The following is a 19,105-nucleotide window of genomic DNA, read 5'->3' as shown; positions in this document are numbered from 1 at the left end:
GACACTTTTAATGATAAATGTGATAAACTATATTATATGTATAATTGACTCAACCACATTTATCATCGGAAGCATTATAAAATTACGGTTGGGTTTGAAAGTAACTATATTTTTTCTCAGCGCTTTTGGTCATCAGTAATTTCACGATTTTTATTCCAAAAAAAAAACATAAAAAAGACAATAAAGAAAATAAAAAATTTATATATAATATATATATTGCCATGAGAATAATCATCGATCACTGTGCTTTCTACATGGACTAAACAATCCGCACTGAAAGGAACCTATAATTACTTTCGGACCCAGTCATTATTTTATGATACGTCTAACGATAAATATAATTATATTCATAATTGACTTTATCACATTTGTCGTTAGAAGCGTCGTGAAATTATAATTGGGTCCAAAAGTGACTATATTTTTTCTTTCAGCGAAGCGGCGAACCGCTCACGTTCACTCGCGCGTGTTTCGCGCTCGCGCGGCGTTTAGAAAGTCCGGGCAACGAGAACACCACCGTCGACGGCGCGGAGGGTACGCCTTGGTACCAAAAGGTAACGTTTGCTGACGGTAGTGCATAGCTTAGGTGGGGGCATCTCTAAGCTAGCGGTGTCAGCGCTTCCTCGACACTCACTGCTCGTCGACCCGCCGAGCCATCGAGACCGGGTCGTTACCGAACCAGAGAAAGGCAGAGAAAGAGAGAGAGTTTTGACGTCCCGGGGTCGTTTTGCCGTGCATTTTGTGCTACACGGATTAAGCCGAAAAGACGATGGAGAAGGACCAGCCAGACTCCCTGGCGACTGTCGCCGTCGTCTCGGAGAAGATGCCGCAGACTCACAGCCACTATGCGCCAAGTGAAGTCTACTCCACCGCCGAGCCACCACCGGTAAGTCTCGGCATATAAAATTGAAACGATCCGAAGATGTTCCTTTAACGGTTTGTCCGTTATCTCCCGTTCCTTCCTCAGCCTCCTCTGCTCGGGGAATTGCTTCTTAATCAATCAATCAGGGAATCAATTTGCTTTCTTAGCCCTACTTTGATCAGACTCCGCTTAATTTAATAGAAGGTTTGATTCAATAGGATATCTAATAAGAGAGTCGATTTTACCTGAAACTTTTCTAAACTTGGATGTCGGATTGTGGTTCTATTCCAGCGCAAATTTCATTAGCTTCATAAAATATTAATACCCCGCGAGCTAAGAAAAACGAACATAAAAAAGAAGTAATTTTAATGACGCCTCTTCTTGCTTCACTCGCAAAACGACGGGCTTTTAAAACGAGAGGATTTTAGAAAGTTTTTACATATACTTAAAATATAATTTTATTCATGTTTAAAGGTAATTATAATAAACAGCTTTTACCTGTTTTTCTTTTCAAACATTTTTTGACTAAAAAAAAAACAAAAAGATAATAGCTTCTTTGTAAAAAAAAAAAAAAACGTTGAAATAAAATGTGAGTCTGACTTCATGTGAAGCCGTTCATCAAGCAATTACGAGGATTAGAACGGCGGATAATTTTGTACACGTGCGATTATTTTCTGGGTAGAGAAATAACACATAATGGTGAGCGGCTTGTAGAAGTAATCGCGATTTGGAAAATGGCATTCTATCGTAATTGAACATCAGCTACTATAATGAGAAAGTTACAACAAAGAAATTGCCCGTAGATTTCTCATGATACTCTTTGTTCGCCGGATGATCCACACAGTTTTACTCGCGTCTGCATAATTACATCCCCATACCGTTATCACTAGTAATGAATAGATTAATTTCTCATTTACATTTCTGTAAATACAATTGATCTTTTAATCTCGGTATACAAAGACTCGAATTTTTAGTAAATTTAGATTTAAAAAAAAATTTAGCAGACGCACAAATTGTTGAAAAGTTTGCACAAATGTTTTAATTTTTGATACAAATTTATCATGTTTGGAGATCAAAATATGCATTCGTTGAATGTATCGCAAAGAATTAAATGTGGAAGTAAGATGATGAAACACACGGAATTATTGCAGTTATGTTACTATTTCTTTTTCATTAATTACATAAGTAAACAGCACGCAGCGTGGTTAAAGCCAAAAAGACGCCGTAAAACAACATTACGTGACGCGCATAATTTTTTTCGGCTGCTATTTCACGAGTCGGTGGATTGAATACAAGCAATTGGAATGCAAATATAGCGTTTCGCAAATTGATATAACCGGTATTACGTAACATTTGCAGAGCCTTTTGAGACGTGGGTTAACTCGAAGCCAATAAAATTTGATTATTCACAAATAGGATCAGTGTCGGAAAATTGTCATTATAGAGATACGTTCAACCCCGGTTGTTCAGTGTGTAAAGATAGTATACAAGGTTCAATCGATTGGCGATACCTCGTAAAAAGACGTATGGAAATATCTTCGAAGGACGGAAATCGGTATAAATGAAAGGCATGTTTGGATAAATCAAGCGATTTTCCTAGAAAATGCGCTAATGATTCATAATACATAATCTCGGAATAAAAAAAAGCGACTTAACGCGGCGTAAAATAGCGAATAATCTGTAACCTTATCATTATTCTCGTCACCATAAAAGACACATTAATGAACAGTACTTTTCTCGTGACCCTGCATACATTCCTTTTTTTTGAATTTTTTTAATTATTAATGCTTACTTCTAATTATAAAACAAATAATTAGTAATAAATAATAAAAAAAAATAACTTTTAGATTTTGAAAAAAAATATATTCTTTAAAAGTATTAAAGATCGTAGATTCGTAAAGTTTTGTAGCACGTTCATTAAATAAGAAACACAGCGGGGATTTAATTACGGCAATTACAATGGACAAGTGTGTGATTCTTAATACATAATTTACTGCGAAAAGTATCCGACGAGATATATACATTTCCGCCGTGAAAATCGTGATCGTGTTGTCATTAAAAATGGACGCTTAATTGGCTAGCGAGAGAGTTTAAGAAAAAGTGTCATTCAAAATTGCAAATGCGACGCGCATCCTTTCTGGGAATATTCGACTTCTCATTTACACATTATACTGTTGTGAATTTCAGATACCGATACATAAATAGAGAAAATCACTTTCTGCGTATTTGTCGTAAAGAGTTACTTGCGATAGTTGAAAAATGATTTACTGCGAATATTCCGTGTTGAATATGCATAAAAAGGGGAATGATTAAATCTCGCAAAAAGTCGCGGAATAAAATGAAGTTTTAAAAACTCAATGATGCGCATCCTCTTCACGTCATGCTTATGAACTCGAGAGCCTTGAACGTCGAATTCGACGATGTCGAGTCGGCCACTCTTTTACAAATCTACGTACATATACACACTCACTTAGGCATACAGACGAAACGTCACATTAACGAAATAGGACGTGAGCATAAAACAAAAAATTGATTAATGCAAGAAACAAGATTTGTGGATTTCTAAAAACAATTTAGTAATTACGTATTATAATAAATAACTACTTCAGAGTATTTATTTATTATAATACGTTATTAATGATGATTACGTTATTACATAAAAATTTGAATGCGCGAGAAAATTAACATTTAACATTTAAAATAAATATAAAAATAAAAAGAATTTATTTCTTCGTAAAAAAATAACCCTTTGAAGTGATACTTAAAAAGTTTCACGTTCTATTTTGCTTGTTGAGCAATCATTTGTAAGATAACCTACGTGTTGAACTTTCCGGAGATTTCAACGCGCGCATTGGGCATGGAATATTAATGTCAGTAACTATACGCTGGTATAATTGCATGCGTAATGCCGACTAATATAATATGCGGCAATGGAGTACAAGGAAAATATATCACCTTACTTTTTATGAATTCAAATGCTCAAAACTATTTTATAAAACAGAAGGCCATTTCCGTCTACATTGCCGGCAACAATGATTGCTCCATCGCGCGTATCGCCGGCAGGGGAGAATAAAGAGAAAGAGAGAGAAAGATTTCTTTTTTTTTTTTTTTTTTAAATTAAATAATATATTCCAAATTAAATTCTACAAAATGTTATAACGCATTGTAAGCAGTGGATAATAATTTAGAAATTAATTTTATGTATCTTTCGGTTATCAATCGAACTTGCAAAAGAAATATTTTGGTCAGAACATTTATTATTTTTAACGTTCTTGCGTTTTTACTTTTCTGGCACGTCGTTTATATTCTCACATGTGTATGAGTAATGAGCAAACACAATCCGCTGTTACGTAAAACAAAACACACTTCGAAATTCGTACTGGGTATTTTTTCGCAATCCATTATTTCTAATAACAGCTTAAGTATTCATTTTTATTTCTTTCTGAAAATTGCGTCAAAATTTTAAATAAAAAATGAGATGCGTTAGTGAAATTTTTACTTAATTTAGAAAATTATATAAAGTATTTTTTTTTATTATTTTTTTTTTAGTGATAAAGCATATTTTTTCGAAAGATCGATGTATTATAAATAGACCAAAAAAAATTTTTTTTATGAGTAGGAAAGTTGAAATTAAATAACATTGATATATTGATGGAAATATTTAAATAACGACGTACAGTACAGAAATTCTCTTATCTGACTGTATTATATTCATATTTATCGAATGTAAAACAAAAGAAATATTCAAAACCACTCAACGATTTAAAGAGGTTAATAGTGGTTAAAAACGTTGCTTTAATTCGTTAATTCCAACCCTGCAACGTCCATCCTACATTAGTACACATGTATATTACAGAGAAAGTGCAAAGCGCGTTATCGATGTCTCAAATCACATGTTGGAATTAATCAGCTTGAAAATAATTGTCAAACGTGTTTCGTGAATTTTTCAAAACGTTGATTTTTTTTTCATCTTCCTTTTCCTTTTTTATTATTAAATAAATTTGAAACGCACTCGCATACGTTTTACTTTAATCTACAAATTAATTCACACTTATTTCTTTACAACGTCATATAATAAATTTAATTCATATAAATAACTCTGAAGTTATCAAGGAATTTAATTCGAGACTGCCTCGTCTAGTAGCTCTTCTTGGACTGATTCGCGACGATAAATCATTATTTTAGACCATTTTTTTCGAGCACGTGCCAATGACTCGCGAGTGATGAGCGACGAAATTCGTCTTAAGGAATAAATAATAATCTTTTTCGTCTCGAGCGCCTGGCAACAGTACCTGTTTACTTTTGTCAGGAGGATCGCGTAGCATAAAGCCAACCTCGGATGGCCTACTATCTCTTGGAAGCCTCTCACCCGAGTCGTCCATCCACATCGAGGTCATTACGAATTGTACGTGCAAGTACAGTCCGTGGTGCAAGTCTCATCTCGTAAAGAGACATTTACAACCCAAAAACCACGAGGCTCGAAATATTTTCAGCTCAAATGTAAAATAATTCGACGATTAAACGAACGGGGAACCGAAGCGCGGCTTTTATACCGCGATGAGGGCGTCGGGGTCTTTTCGGCGTATCCTTTGAACGCGCGATGTAGCGTAATTGCATAAGGCGTTGATTAAACGTAATCTGGTAGTTCGCATAAAATTAGTAGCGAGTGTCTGATCTACAAAAGCGCCGGGCGTCAAAACGGGTCCAAGCCACCATAATAGTGTCAAGGTACAGTTAGCACGCGTCAGATGTATTTTATCACGCTTATTCCTGCGGCTCTTGAAGGAGTTAAATGACGACACGGTGGTTTATTTTCAGCTGTTGTTAATGCACCCGATTGCGATGCACAGACGTCGTTAACGGACGGTTAAACACACGCACGTGTACGGACCGTCGTTATGGAAATTAATATTTATTTAATTACGCATTATTATTAATTTGTAATAATATAATTAATTATTTGATTAATTACGTTAAATATATCACTATTAATTGCGTTTGCTATTTAAAATATTTGACGTGTTCTCATTTTTTTTTTTTTTTACATACATAATTTTTTCTGCGACTGATAAAAACAAATTGATAAGAATGCATGAATCATGTGATGTCGACTAATATATTCCATATGAAAAGTATGCGAGTCAAGGCGACTGGATATGCGACTAATGCAAAATGAGACACTTGAGAAGAAACTCAAAGAGAACTCATTCAGTCGCCAAGGAAAACCGCGCTCTGCGTTTCCACGGTGTCCGACAAGAGTTCCGGTGAATCAACGAGGTGCATTAACATACGCATGAGTCTTTACATAATCACCTATCTCCCTTTTCCCCTCTTATCGGTGTAACCGGCGCGGGGATCTACGGTAAAGTAAAATTTGTCCGTGTTCATGTTCATGTTAAGTACGGAACATGCACGAACTCATATGTATATGCATGTATCTATATCACACCTGTCACGTACGTGCTGGTACTTTTTCTTAACAGACAGACACGCACACATACTGACACTGGGATTTCACGCTGGTTAACCAACCGAGTCGAGGCCTTTTGTCGTTTCACGCTCTCCTTTGACGTTCTCCTCGCCATTGTCGCTTTGCAAAACTGTTTTAATATTAGACATAATGAGTTTGATAGAAAACTCAATTGCTTGTTGTTGCAAAGATATTCTTTTCGTCTTCTTCGGATGTTATGGCAAGTAAAATTTTGTTCGCAGGCGTACATGAGACCACCGATGAAGAGCACGGCTGTGCAGATCGCCAGGATCGCCGCTGTCACTATGATCACGATGTCCATCGTGCTCGGCAGCTTCATTCTGGCGGCGTCCTGGGTCCAGGCCAGGGCTTCCTGCACGCCGGAGTCGATCGCGGCGATGCAGGCCGAGCTGAGACTCCAACAGCAGGCCGCGTCGTATCAGCCGCAAGGAGAGTTCCTGAAGCATTTGCAGCCGGAGGCTCTGGTGCAGGTAAGTTTACGTATAAAAAGACATGGGGAAGTAAAACGTGAAAAAGAAGACGTTTTATCGTAAAATATATATATTTATATTGTCCGCAAAAGTAAAACTAGTCGAATAAAACTACTCGGGCCTGCGATCGTATATGATAATCTAATTAGTAATATATCGCTAATAGAGTAATACGAAGACTAAAAAGGAACATATTCTACTCTAAATTATCTCCACCAAGAGAGAGCTATTGAAAGCTAGATTTTTATTATTTTTTATATATTTTTTTATTTTTCTAATTCTTTTTTTTTTTACGTATTTTTTTTTTCTCTATTTTATTTTTCTTTGAGGAGTATATAATTAATGTATCTCGCGGAGATAGAATATGCTACGACGCCATCGAGGTGTTTTATAAAACACTTGCCTTTCTTGCGAACGTTTCTTATAAACTAATAAAGATCGACTTCTGTCTCGTTATCGTTAAACTGCCAATCTAATTGGCGATCGCGGGGAGCTCAAGGTAAATCCGCGGAACGAGTGTAATCGTGAAAAAAAAAGAACAAAAAAAAGAAAAACGAAGGAGTAATAATAAAACCAGATTCACCGTAATGCTTTCGGTGCCGTTATCCGTCGCCGTCGAAAAACGCAGTCGTGCAAACGCACGATTATCGGAATAACGACCGTCCTTACCGCACTTACGGAGAAATCGCGTGGACGGTCCAGCTAATTTTTCGCAGCGGGGAAAGTGGCTGCGGCTGTATCGGTCGCGTTAAGTTTCTCGTTTAATTGTTAAGCGAATTAAGTTCTATTGCTCGCGATGTAAAAAAGAAAAAGAAAAAGAAAAAAAATAAAAACAGCGCTGAGGCGCCGACGCCGCAGCTTTCAGCTTGTTACGTTCACGGTGGTGGTTTCCACAGATTTCTAAATTTCCACGTCGTCGCGACGCTCGTAAAAGGAATCGATAGGTCGCCTCGAGCAAACTCGCGACTTAGCTCTTTACGATCGAAAGTGAAAAAGGGAGACGTTAGTGCGTCGCCGCTAATGTGATTAACGTTTATCTCCCGGCAAAAACGCAAATTTGCTTTGGCAACTGACTAAAGAACGCTAACGCGATGTGTGACGTTAGCAAATAAATCGTGACTGAAATCTCCGCTTCGAATGTTCTTTCAAACGCGGTCTTTGTCTTTTTGTTATAATGTCCGTCTTTGAGAAAATTGTTTCAATTCAAAAGTCAACAAAAAAAAAAAAAATTGTCAGCTTGCATCACGATAATAAAGTACTCGTAGCGGATATAATTTGCGATGCAGAATCGTCAGGAAATAATTGCAAAAATATCGTACTTGTACATACCTTGTAATGTAAATGAAAATTACTTGAGGTAATTATTGACGATTACTCGTGTAATTTCTTATCCGTGATTCGCTTCGCGCTAAAATGTGCCTTTTTATATATTTTACAATTATTAATAATTCAAATATTTTTATATTTTTTAAATTAATTTTAATTAAAATATTTATTAATTTTTTATTTTATTATTTGTTTATTAGCGAGTAGTTCTTGTAAAAAAATAATCGTGTTTACAAACGGAATCATATCTGGATACGATGCAATTAAACGTAGGAAGCTAATTTTCTAGTAAAACGGTGGTTTTTCCTGTTTCTCTTAGCTGCTTGCGTGAAATAAAATTTCTTGGAAAATCACCGAGCAATTGTTTCTCGCTCGTAATATCGCGTTTTCCGTTTCTCCGATTGTTTCTCGCCGTTTCTTTATGCAATAGCAGCAACGGGAAACGAATCAGCTGCTCCGCGCGTATTTAATCGACGCGACGGATGAAGAAAACCGAACGCGTCTTATCCGTTGTGAAAATCGCCAATAGTCGTCGGATGCTAATGAATGAACTGGCATAAGATATCGCAAATTTAGAAAGCGTAGAGTTATTTACAACCGTACTCTTCGTCGACAAAAAAAAAAAAGAAAAAAATTAAAAGAAAAAACAGAGAGAGAAAGAGGGAGAGAAGGGGTGAAGGGAGCAAGCGCGCGCTTGAATTGACACGCGAATTGCAATTGTCGGCAAATTGCTAAATATAATAAATTCCCGCGCGCGAACTCGACGAGAAAGTATCACGCCGCGAAATACTTCTTGGCCGCCCATTGTGGTCGAGACGGCGAGACCCCGATAAGAAACCACCAGCCGCCCGTCGCATTATTATCGTCGAATTTTATTATATTCGCGCGACGCCGCATCGGCTCACTTCGTCTCAGAGAAATTGGGAACGTGTCGCCTTACGTAAAGCGAATATAATAGCCCGGCTTGCTTAAAACCAGGAAATTGAAGTCGTTTCTTCTTTCAATTAAGAGACCAAAGTTTCACAAGGGAAGGTAGTTAGCTCGTCTGCTTTCACGGGATTTTAAGACCGGCGTCTTAATTGCATTCAATTATTTTATTTAAATTTTTTTATTCAAATTAATTTCATTGACATTAGAATAATAAAATGCATTTAATTATTTATTAAAACGGCGACGCGATATTGTAGGAATATTCGGAGATTTAAATGCCGCAGCCGTGCAGAAAATGTTCTTCGAATTTAAATCGACGGCGGTCGACAACGGGACAGCAAAGTTCGACAAGACATTTTTTCAGGCACAGTTTTCGTCGAAATCAAAGACTTAAACCCAGCAGGTACTACGTCATAGTATATTAAAAGAGAGGAAAAAAATAAAAATCTTTCTCTCTTTTTATCTTTTTCTCTCTAATAAGATTCTATAATCTTTATTTAATCTCTGCTTCTCGCTTGAACCGGATTCAAGGTTTGATCCAAGGTTGCATTCAGACAAAGCAATTGTTAGAATCGAACGTGTTTCCAACCCAACCCATATTCAAGAAGATACCGAACAACGATTTGTTCAACAGTTATACCAGTTTACATATGTATGCGAATTATTTTATTTTTATTTTCGTTTGTGAGAAGAAAAAGAGGCAAAAAAGAAAGAAAAAAAAAAAAATAGAGAGAAAATTCCTGCGGGAGATTCATTACTATTAAATTAATTACTATATTGTTGCGTTTTCACATACGTGACTCGAGCGACTTTCGAAACTCGGCGATTTTATCCCAATATGCCGTTACATTTTCTTTCTAAATCATGATCTAACCAGAATACACTTTCGCTGAGATGAGCACGTACAATTGGCCCGTAAATCTTTTGAAGATTATCTTTCCTTAGCGTCCAGCTGACTGACGGCCGACAAGAGACGTCTGACGCCCGTAAAAAGGCGCGGATTTTTTTTTTTCCCCGCGCGTCATAAATCCCGCGGCGACGCGATCTCTCGCCGCGAGCGGAAAGAAGCGGCGGGTACGTGCCGGTACGTAGACAACGGCGATTAATTCCGGCGTTAAAGACCGAGGCTCCGTTGTGAAGAACGGACTTTCGACGAGGCGCACTCCGCTCGTCCGTGAGCATTAAACGTGCAGAAAACGAAACGCAAAGAAACGCGCGGTGCCAGGAGCCGCGCGTTCAAGGAGAACCGCAAACGGGAGAATTACGTAATCCGAGCCGCGTTCTATGTGTGCGATCGTGAATGTACACGACGAACGGGCCCGGTGTTGTGTTTGCAAAATCATAACGATCGCATTGCAATCTCGATTAGCCGATAATAACGCGTGGGTTAATGTCCTTGTAAAACTATTCGCTGCTTCTCGCGGCTAGGAACTGCTATTATTTTTTTTTTCAGCGGAATAAAGAACAATTGATTGATTAAAAAAATTATCAAAAAGATATATATTATTTTATCCCGGTTACTAAATTATTTAATTTGAAAAATATAATTAATTTAGAATTATTGCTGTTCTCGGTAAAAATAAAATAACTTCAGTTCTAGTATTTTCTTTATTAAATAATTTTCTACTCGTTTGCCTTGTTGTACTTTAATTTTTTTACTTCGCAATTTTTCTTTTTTATTCCCTTTGCTCGCCTTGTTACGAATGTATCTGATTACGCGATCTGTTACGAAACGCATTCCTTTATTTCTTGAAATTAAAAGTTACGTTTGCGTGCTTTATTCGCACCTCTCGTAAACGCGCCCGTCCGTCGCCCATCATTTGATTTCCGTTGTACGAAGGTATTCCTCCTGGTGCTCATCAAACAATCGCGAGGCATCGCGGAAGCGACGTGCTCAATCGTGCAACGAGGTTTTCTCTTCTCTAGGTAATCAATTTCCCTCATAAGAGACTATCTCTCTTCAATTGGATTGTTTCCGCGGTATTTCTACTAATTAATTCATGTTTACGCGGTAATAACGCGCGTCTGCGAAATCCTAGATTTCGGCGCAGCGGAAAATTTAATAAGTCAACAATTTATTTATGTTAAATTAATTATTTGCTAATGCAAGATAAATTTATCGTATATCTAATTTATTGATAATTATTCAAATCTTTCGGTTTAATTAATTTAACGGCCAAGTTATTTGCTTCAGCAAGTTTGCGTCCTCGTGAAATTTTGACACTTTTGTCGTCAGTATCACGATTACGGAATAATTCTCGACGGGTAATTGTCCAGAACGAAAAAACAGAATGTACTTTTTTTCCCGGACAGTGAAATTCAGTAGATCGATTATTCCTCGCGGCGAACGCCAGCCGATGGACGTCATCAAGTTTGATCGCGCGCGAATGTAACAGCCGTTTCCGGTCCGCTTATGGCGGCCGATAGAAAGTAAGATCGGTATAGTTACACGCCGTGCGAATGTAAAACTGAACCAAGAGCGCCCGGCTCATGTAACGGATGTGCAGAGGTGAAAATCGGTCGTCTCGGGGTCAACGATACCCGGCGAAATCGGCCATAAAAGTATCGTGATTTGCATCGGCATTAGGCCGCGTCTGTAGAATCGTTAAGTCTTCCGGCGCGAAAGTAATTTTTACGAATGCTACAATCGTGAAATAATTAACAATCAACCGTGGAGTACTGAATTAACATACATATAATATCAAATTAATATACGATAAACTGAGAGAAAAGCGTATACTATTGGGATCGAACTATGATTATGATATTTCTAACAGTAAATTTAATTGAGTCAATTATAAATATAATCGAGGTTTTAATTACTATATCTACAAATAATTCTCCGTATCATACAATTACGACGACGCGAGATATTCTTCTGAAATGCATTTTTTTTCTCCTTTTTTTTTTTTTAATTCTTTTTTCTTCCATCGCCTTCGGCGCGATCAGACACTTGGAAAATGTACCACGACGAAAGTGGGTTGCCAGTCGCGCGGCAACCGCGAAGAGGTGAACGTTCTCTAAAAAGATTTTCTCCCGGCGACTGTATTGTATTATGACCGGTTGTTTAACAATTTCAAGTCGACTTGAGATACCGCGTTCGCATGTACTCGTCAAACGTCATCGGTGGAAAATAGAATCCTGACTCACGCCTTGTATGTGCGTAACGCCGCCGCGATCGACTCTTCCTTTTTTATACGTGAGAACGATCGATCGGCGATGCTAATGAATGTATCGAAACGGGAATCTTTTCTGTTGATTGAGACCCCCCCTCCCCTTTCCCCATCCGTTCTGCAATAGATAAAATGATACATATGATTATGAACGCGCGAAGGAAAACGGGATTGAATATATTTATAGCTCTCCGCACGCGAGACGACTGTATAATGCTGCGTTTTTGCGCGCGAGCTGAATGATTTCGAATAATTATGCGATTTTCTCCTGCGAGACACAATGCCATATTACATATTTAATACGTAATTATACGTTCAATAATTAATTCAACGTAACGACGTGTATTATATAATTAGAATCCTTGTTTTTAAATGAAATTAGTTTAAGAAAATTCGCTATATTTTATATTTGTTCTGCGATTGTTTTAATTACGAAGAGATCTACGAGTTTGGATAAATAAAAAAAATCCAAGCCGGTAAATTAGAAACGCCGATAATTCAACTTTTTGCGGATTTTATTCTGCAAGTAATACAAGCGAAAAGAAATTCATCGAGGATAATGAGTATAATGAACATAATGAAATTAATCGTTCGATTTTATTTTGAAGAGATTACCTCACGTCTCTACTTTCGTTTTCGCATCATTGGCCGATTGTGATGTTTAACTTTGCGAGCCTTTAGCGACGCCATTTGAAATTGCGACAAATCGCGTTGCATTATCGTCCGGCTAGCACGCTATCACTATCGTGTCCAATACCGTGTACACGTTAAAAACGACAGGCACGGCCGTAATTGATCGTAATGCCTCGCTAATTGATAGGTTGAAGGGGCTCGTCGCGTTTTCTAAAGAAAGCCATACGGCGTACGACGAAGTCATCGCTGCGGCAAATCGCAATGACAGTTTTCTTCCATGTCGCACGCTCCGCGAATCTCGAGTGGGAGGAAACATAACTCTCGTTTCCTTTTTTTTCCCCTTCTTCTTCTTTTTTTTTTTTTTTTATGCAGCACGTCGCGATAGTTGCACATCGGGAATGTCGCGATGAAGTACGCGGAATAATTGCCCTATAACGTAGCGAGTCGGCGAAAAGGGACGCGGATCGCGCAATATATCATTTATCGTGTTGCGTGTGCGTACGCACATATAGAAAAAAAAAAGAAAAAAAAGAATTATGCATAGAAATTCAACGATACACGCAACTGCAATTTAATTGACCAGACAATCCGATCCAGTCCAATTATTTTAAATATTCACCTGACGCGAGATGCGCAGCAAGTAATAAAGATATGTATCGTATCGGTTTTGATGTGAAATTTTTATGTCTGCTGGAAATGTTATTCAAAACGCAAACTTTTCCTTTCTTGCATCTGAATGTAATTAAATGAATTTTTTTTTACAATAGAAAGTCAGTACCGCTACGATAAATGGATAATAAATTAAAGAGTAACAAAAAAAAAAAAGAAATGAATTATAGTTTGGATTAAAAGAATATTCTTCAGTCAAAGACACTTAAATAAAGGAACCCTTTGATTTTGATGTAAAGCGCAATTATTAATGGAATAATATTTTCGACTCGAGAAATTGTTAACTCAAAGGTACACGATACACTTTGTAAAATCATGCTGAGCAACGTGCTATACCAGTCTTCTTTGCGGTTCCCATGATTATAGCCGAACGGCATTTACTTGGCAGGATGCGCATATAAGGCACTATCTCTACCGACACAATTTGCACGTGTTCCCGTGGCCTGGCGAGTTTCATCTCGGCTCGTTCCGTTTTAGTTTGACGATCATGCAGGTTGCCCGTCGCTCGTCCAAACCATCGCGAGATCCTTTCTACATCCTGGGCAATTTCCCCGAGTGGAAAGTGCTTAGTCGCGTTCGCGTTTCTTCGCTCGGCGATTTGGCGAACGCTCGGTCGAATTTTAACTGCTCGAAATACTGATCTTTACGAAGCTAATCTTGTCGCGGGACTTAAATTCCAGATTTTTTAATTATTTTATCTTTTATTTCTCTCTCGAAACGTTTAGCTGCTTATAATTTTTTTTTGCATTTTCTAAACGATATATTGTAGCGTGAAGATCGTTAAAGAATAATAATCGCTTGTCGCGACAATGTTGTTGATTGCGTTAATAAATATCAGAAGTCAATAAATCGCTACTGCGTGCGTAATACTCTGTAAATTTACCATTACGATCCATAATTGTGCCGTTGCGACATACGTTTCTTGCACAAAATTGTAATCATCCATTGGCAATCGGCTTACGCGTTAAGAAGCCGCGGGAAAGACATTTAACAGCGTCGATATTTGCCGGGGAAAACATTTCGACATGTTTACGCTACGTTTGCGGTAATCCATAATTCAATGTTTGTAAGAATTTGCCGGATACAGCGACAAACGGCGCGTTTCAGTCGAAAGAGTCTCCTGTGCAAAATCGTGATTGCATGAAACCGAGAAACGCGGCCAGCGAGAAGAATGCACATTTTACGAAACTGGAGCTCCCACTTTTTTTTTTCGCTTTCTATGCGTTAAACTACGGTAAAATAGGCATCCACGTTTTACCGTACGATATAAACCTGTAATTGCCGCATAATTTCTTATTAAACAATGCGATTTGTAAAACTTCTGCTTTTGATAGAAATTTAATTTACGTTTGCGTTACAGAGGATGCTAAAAATGATCTCTATTAAATTTGCGTTAGGAGAAAGTCGACTCCAATTGCTTCGAAAGAAGCAGAATGTTTCTTCGTTACATTAGTATTTTATAGCGAATTAAACGGAAAATAAAATAAAAAAAATTTTGTTTAATGCAATTTAACTTAATCAAATAAGAAGGAACGCAAGAATATATGAAATACAGTTAGTTTTGCTATTTCTTTGGATATTTTCTCATTCGCGTGCAATTTCCATCGACAAGATTACACTGCGATAATATAAATGCGAGTTCACTTTCACTAGTGACCCACGGTGTCGCGAGCAGGAAGACAAGTTGCATCAACGAGTGAGGATTGCTGCGAAGGTATTTGTCCAGCTTTCGAAGCCTCGAGGAATATTCGTTTTTTTTTTTTACCAGAGTTTTACAAGTCTTTGTCCCCTATAAAACAAAAAAATTGGGAGGTTAAAATTAAATTTAATATTAATTTAATAATAATTAATATTAATATAAAGAATAATTAAATAATATATTATATTTTCTGTAAAATAGTAAAATTAACACAAAATGCATATTAAGAAATTGTATTTCCTTTTAAGAATACTATATAAACATTTTTTTTTTTTTTAATTAATGACGTGGTTAATTTTTGCAGGAACCTATCGAGTCGAAAGATTCTTTACAAAGTCTTTCTGCGCCAGTAAAGAAGGAAGTGGAGCCTGACACTAAGGATGCAAAATCTCAAGGAGAAGGAGAGAACAGCTCGAAATCCGATAACGAGAATGGCGATCGCGACGATGATGATGACGACTACGATGATGATGAATTCCCTCCTGTGCACATTAAGCTTCCACTTCAGTTGGATCTCGACGACATTGCAGGCGTAAATATAATATTTTACATACATAAATTGATTTTTTACTTAAGTATATCAATAATTGTCAAAGGAAAGTCTTACAAATTAAAAAAAAAAATAATTTTTAGCCGTATGAAAATATTTGCCGGTAAATTATATTTAAACTGTAACTACATTCCAGACGTTAATTCAACAAGCTCGTAGCAGAGTTTCCTGTGTGGTTGAAAGACGACGAGCCGACGAAGTGATGGACGGAACTGGCGACAACGGTTTAGATAACAGTACCGATCCGCAACGTTTCCAAAGACTGAGCGGTGAGCGAGTTGCCATTCTCTGCGAATCAGGCAGTCCTAATCAGGAGTAAGTATATATTTAATAATAAAATATATATAATTAATGAAACAGTGAAATATAGCGGTGACAATTTCGTCTTTATTTTTTGTAGGCAACAGGAGCAAGAGATGCTCACTCCCATCATTGTGCCCTTAGGCACCGTGCAAATTCCTCTTCAGTCCCAGGAACCTAATCCGGGCTATCACCAGTACCAAATCCATACCCAGTATCAAGTTCCCGACATGCAACAATTGCCTCTTAGCGACCCACGGGGATTGAATCACATCCCGCCGGGCGCACTTCCTCCCGAGCTCCGTAACCTTCCCCAGTTGACCATGGAGATGAGACCACCTCGAATGGGCCCGCAGACACCTGCAATGGCGCCCCAGGGTAACCCGATGGGAGCACAAGTAAGTCTCGTCTGCTCTTGCAAGTGTAAACGACTTATGTTAAATGTCGTTGTGAATCAAATTTATTTGTTATTTCTATTATTATATTTATTGTACAGATCGAAATGCGCCATATTCCTATTGAACTGCGTCATTTCCCGATGGACCCGAGAGGAATGCGACCGATGGCTCAAGAGCCTCGTCAAGAGCCGCAACAGGTTTCGATGATGTACCAGCAACAAGGCGAGCAAGTTCCCAATTCTTACAGCCACGAACAAGGCCCAGCTATGATGCCGCCACCTCCCCCGCAAGCCGAGGCGCAGGAGCATGATCCGAGAATACAGCAGATACCTATAATGATTCCGCAAACCGAGCAAAGGCCACCCGCTCCTCCTCAGGTCGCTTCCGAAAAGCCGCGTTCTCCCTTCCAAGGCATTCCCATAGAAATTAGAAGAATAATTCAACAAGTGCCGTTGGAAATTAAGAACATTATTCAGCACATCACTGGTGAAGCCAGAGCGATCCCGGTTCAAGTACCGGAAGGAGCACGTCGCGAGGTAACTTCATTTATCTTACAGTTAATTATAAAGCATATTTGAAAAATATATATTACATTTAAATACATAATTTTTTTTCCAAACATATAATTATATTTTTATTAAGTTACCGATTAGTTTTAATATAAAAATGATACCAAAACTTTAAAATTTAAAAAATGCCCTTCTTTGGTTATCAGCCCTTCAATAGTATGCCTATGACTATTAAAATTGCGTTTAGTCACGTTCGTAAATACGTATTGTAATACAAACAGGAATTGAAGCCGTTCCCGGAAGGCGCTCGACCAATACCATTAGGACCATTCCCACTTCCGGTGGAAGTGAGAAATTTGATTGAGCATGGAAACATTGAAGGTCGCCAACGTCCGGATGGAGGCGAAGAGCAGCAGGATGCGAAGTCTTTCTCAGGTTCAGAGGATGAAAGTGATGAGGCGGAAAGAAATTTCCCAATTCCCATGGAAATTCGTAATATAATTCATCAGGTAAAAAGAAACGTAATATAAATTACCAAAAATATTTTATATATATTTTTTTACTATTTTATTTAAATACATTAATGATGTGTAAAATTGAGATCATTAATTTAAATACTATTATAAAGTTTATTTAAAGGATTAATATTTTAGGTCGTAGAAGGTCGTGCTTTCCCAGTTCCGAGATTTGCGTTGAGACCAGTCAAGGCTATGGAGGTGCCGGTGGAAGCGCATGCTGAAGTGACTGATAATCAGAGTACTGAACAACAGCAACAATCCGAGCATAGAGAACAAGAACAGACACACATGATGAATCTTCAACAGCAGCAGCAGCAACAGCAGCAGCAGCAGCAACAACAGCAGCAACAACAGCAGCAACAACAATCCGTGCAAGAGGAGGAATCTCGTCCACATTGTAAGTAAAAATTTATGTATTATTAATTCTGATTTCTACATACTTGCAATTATCAGGTTTTTATTTTTAATTATATCTCTATATTAGAATAATTTGAGTATTATTAAAAAAGAAAAATTTAATAATACTTTACTATTGGAATTGAAATTTAACATCCGTCTGTTTGCAGATGTGCAGCCACGTTCCGTGCGCTCCGTGGACGATGTCTTCCTGCATCGTCGTGAGAAGCGCGTACGTCGTTGCGCTTGTGATTGCGCGTGCTAAAATATGCAGTCGATTGCGTTTACTGGGCGGAACGAATTGTCAAAAGAATTCGTTCGAAATTAAAGTTCGAAAAGAGCACGCCATCCACGTACACTTTGGTTAAATGTTCGCTACGAGTTTCGCCGAGTGAAACAAGACCCGAGAAAAAACATATTTTTTATCAATATTGCAATCGTCATATTATTGTAACAAACTATGATATTCAAACTTTATTTCCGATCAATTTCGAAGCTTCGTTTGGCAGAAGCGTTTGTTAAAAAAACGAAGAATTGATATATACTATAACATATTTTATTTGCAATGAAGTATTATTATTATTATCCGAAATTGTAAGACAATGCTTTTATCTCGCGCGATGAAAGTATTAATCGAAGCATATACAGTGTAGTGAAAATAAGTGTGCTTATCGAATTAGTAATACGTCGGTTTGGCGACATGCACACTTGATTTCAGTGTATCTACTCTTTCTTATTGGCCGGCTGCATGAGATCAACACCGATTTTAACAGTTATATTTGTTGAAATATCAATAATCTATAAATTGTTGCTGAGACAATTGTTGATAGGCACAAGTGATACTTTCCAAATCGAGTTCATTGACTACATTGTAATGATATTTTCTCTCATAGCGAGAAAGAATGCGAAGGTAGCTTAGAATCTGTGATTATCCTATATGAATCCCTGTGAAAACGTGCTCCCGACAAATGCGGCTCACAGACGCGCATGGTCAACGATAATTAAGAATTAAAATTTCTGTACAATAATTTTCTACACTCTGTTATTAACTCTGTATTTCTGTTTGTTCCCTTATTATATCCCTGTCTCTTAAAGTGAAAGAAAAAAAATAAAAGTAAAAAAAAAAAAAAATATATTTCTTCACGTAAAAAGCCTTTTTAAGGATATTCTTGAATAACACCTTA

At 37.5% G+C, this 19,105-nt stretch overlaps 1 protein-coding gene across 1 annotated transcript; it reads left to right on the top strand.

Annotated features, from left to right (window-relative positions):
- Positions 1-627: 627 nt before the first annotated feature.
- On the top strand, positions 628-19,052 carry LOC139108399 (uncharacterized). The gene is made up of 9 exons (XM_070666639.1): positions 628-883; positions 6,572-6,820; positions 15,555-15,782; positions 15,937-16,115; positions 16,201-16,498; positions 16,597-17,034; positions 17,289-17,516; positions 17,661-17,922; positions 18,092-19,052. The coding sequence occupies exons 1-9, from the start codon at positions 767-769 to the stop codon at positions 18,184-18,186; spliced, it is 2,094 nt and encodes a 697-aa protein (XP_070522740.1). The 5' UTR covers positions 628-766; the 3' UTR covers positions 18,187-19,052.
- Positions 19,053-19,105: the final 53 nt, after the last annotated feature.

The sequence above is a fragment of the Cardiocondyla obscurior genome, linkage group LG15 (genome assembly GCF_019399895.1).
Source record: "Cardiocondyla obscurior isolate alpha-2009 linkage group LG15, Cobs3.1, whole genome shotgun sequence".
Lineage (NCBI taxonomy): Eukaryota > Metazoa > Arthropoda > Insecta > Hymenoptera > Formicidae > Cardiocondyla > Cardiocondyla obscurior.
This window is presented reverse-complemented; position numbering and strand designations above follow the sequence as displayed.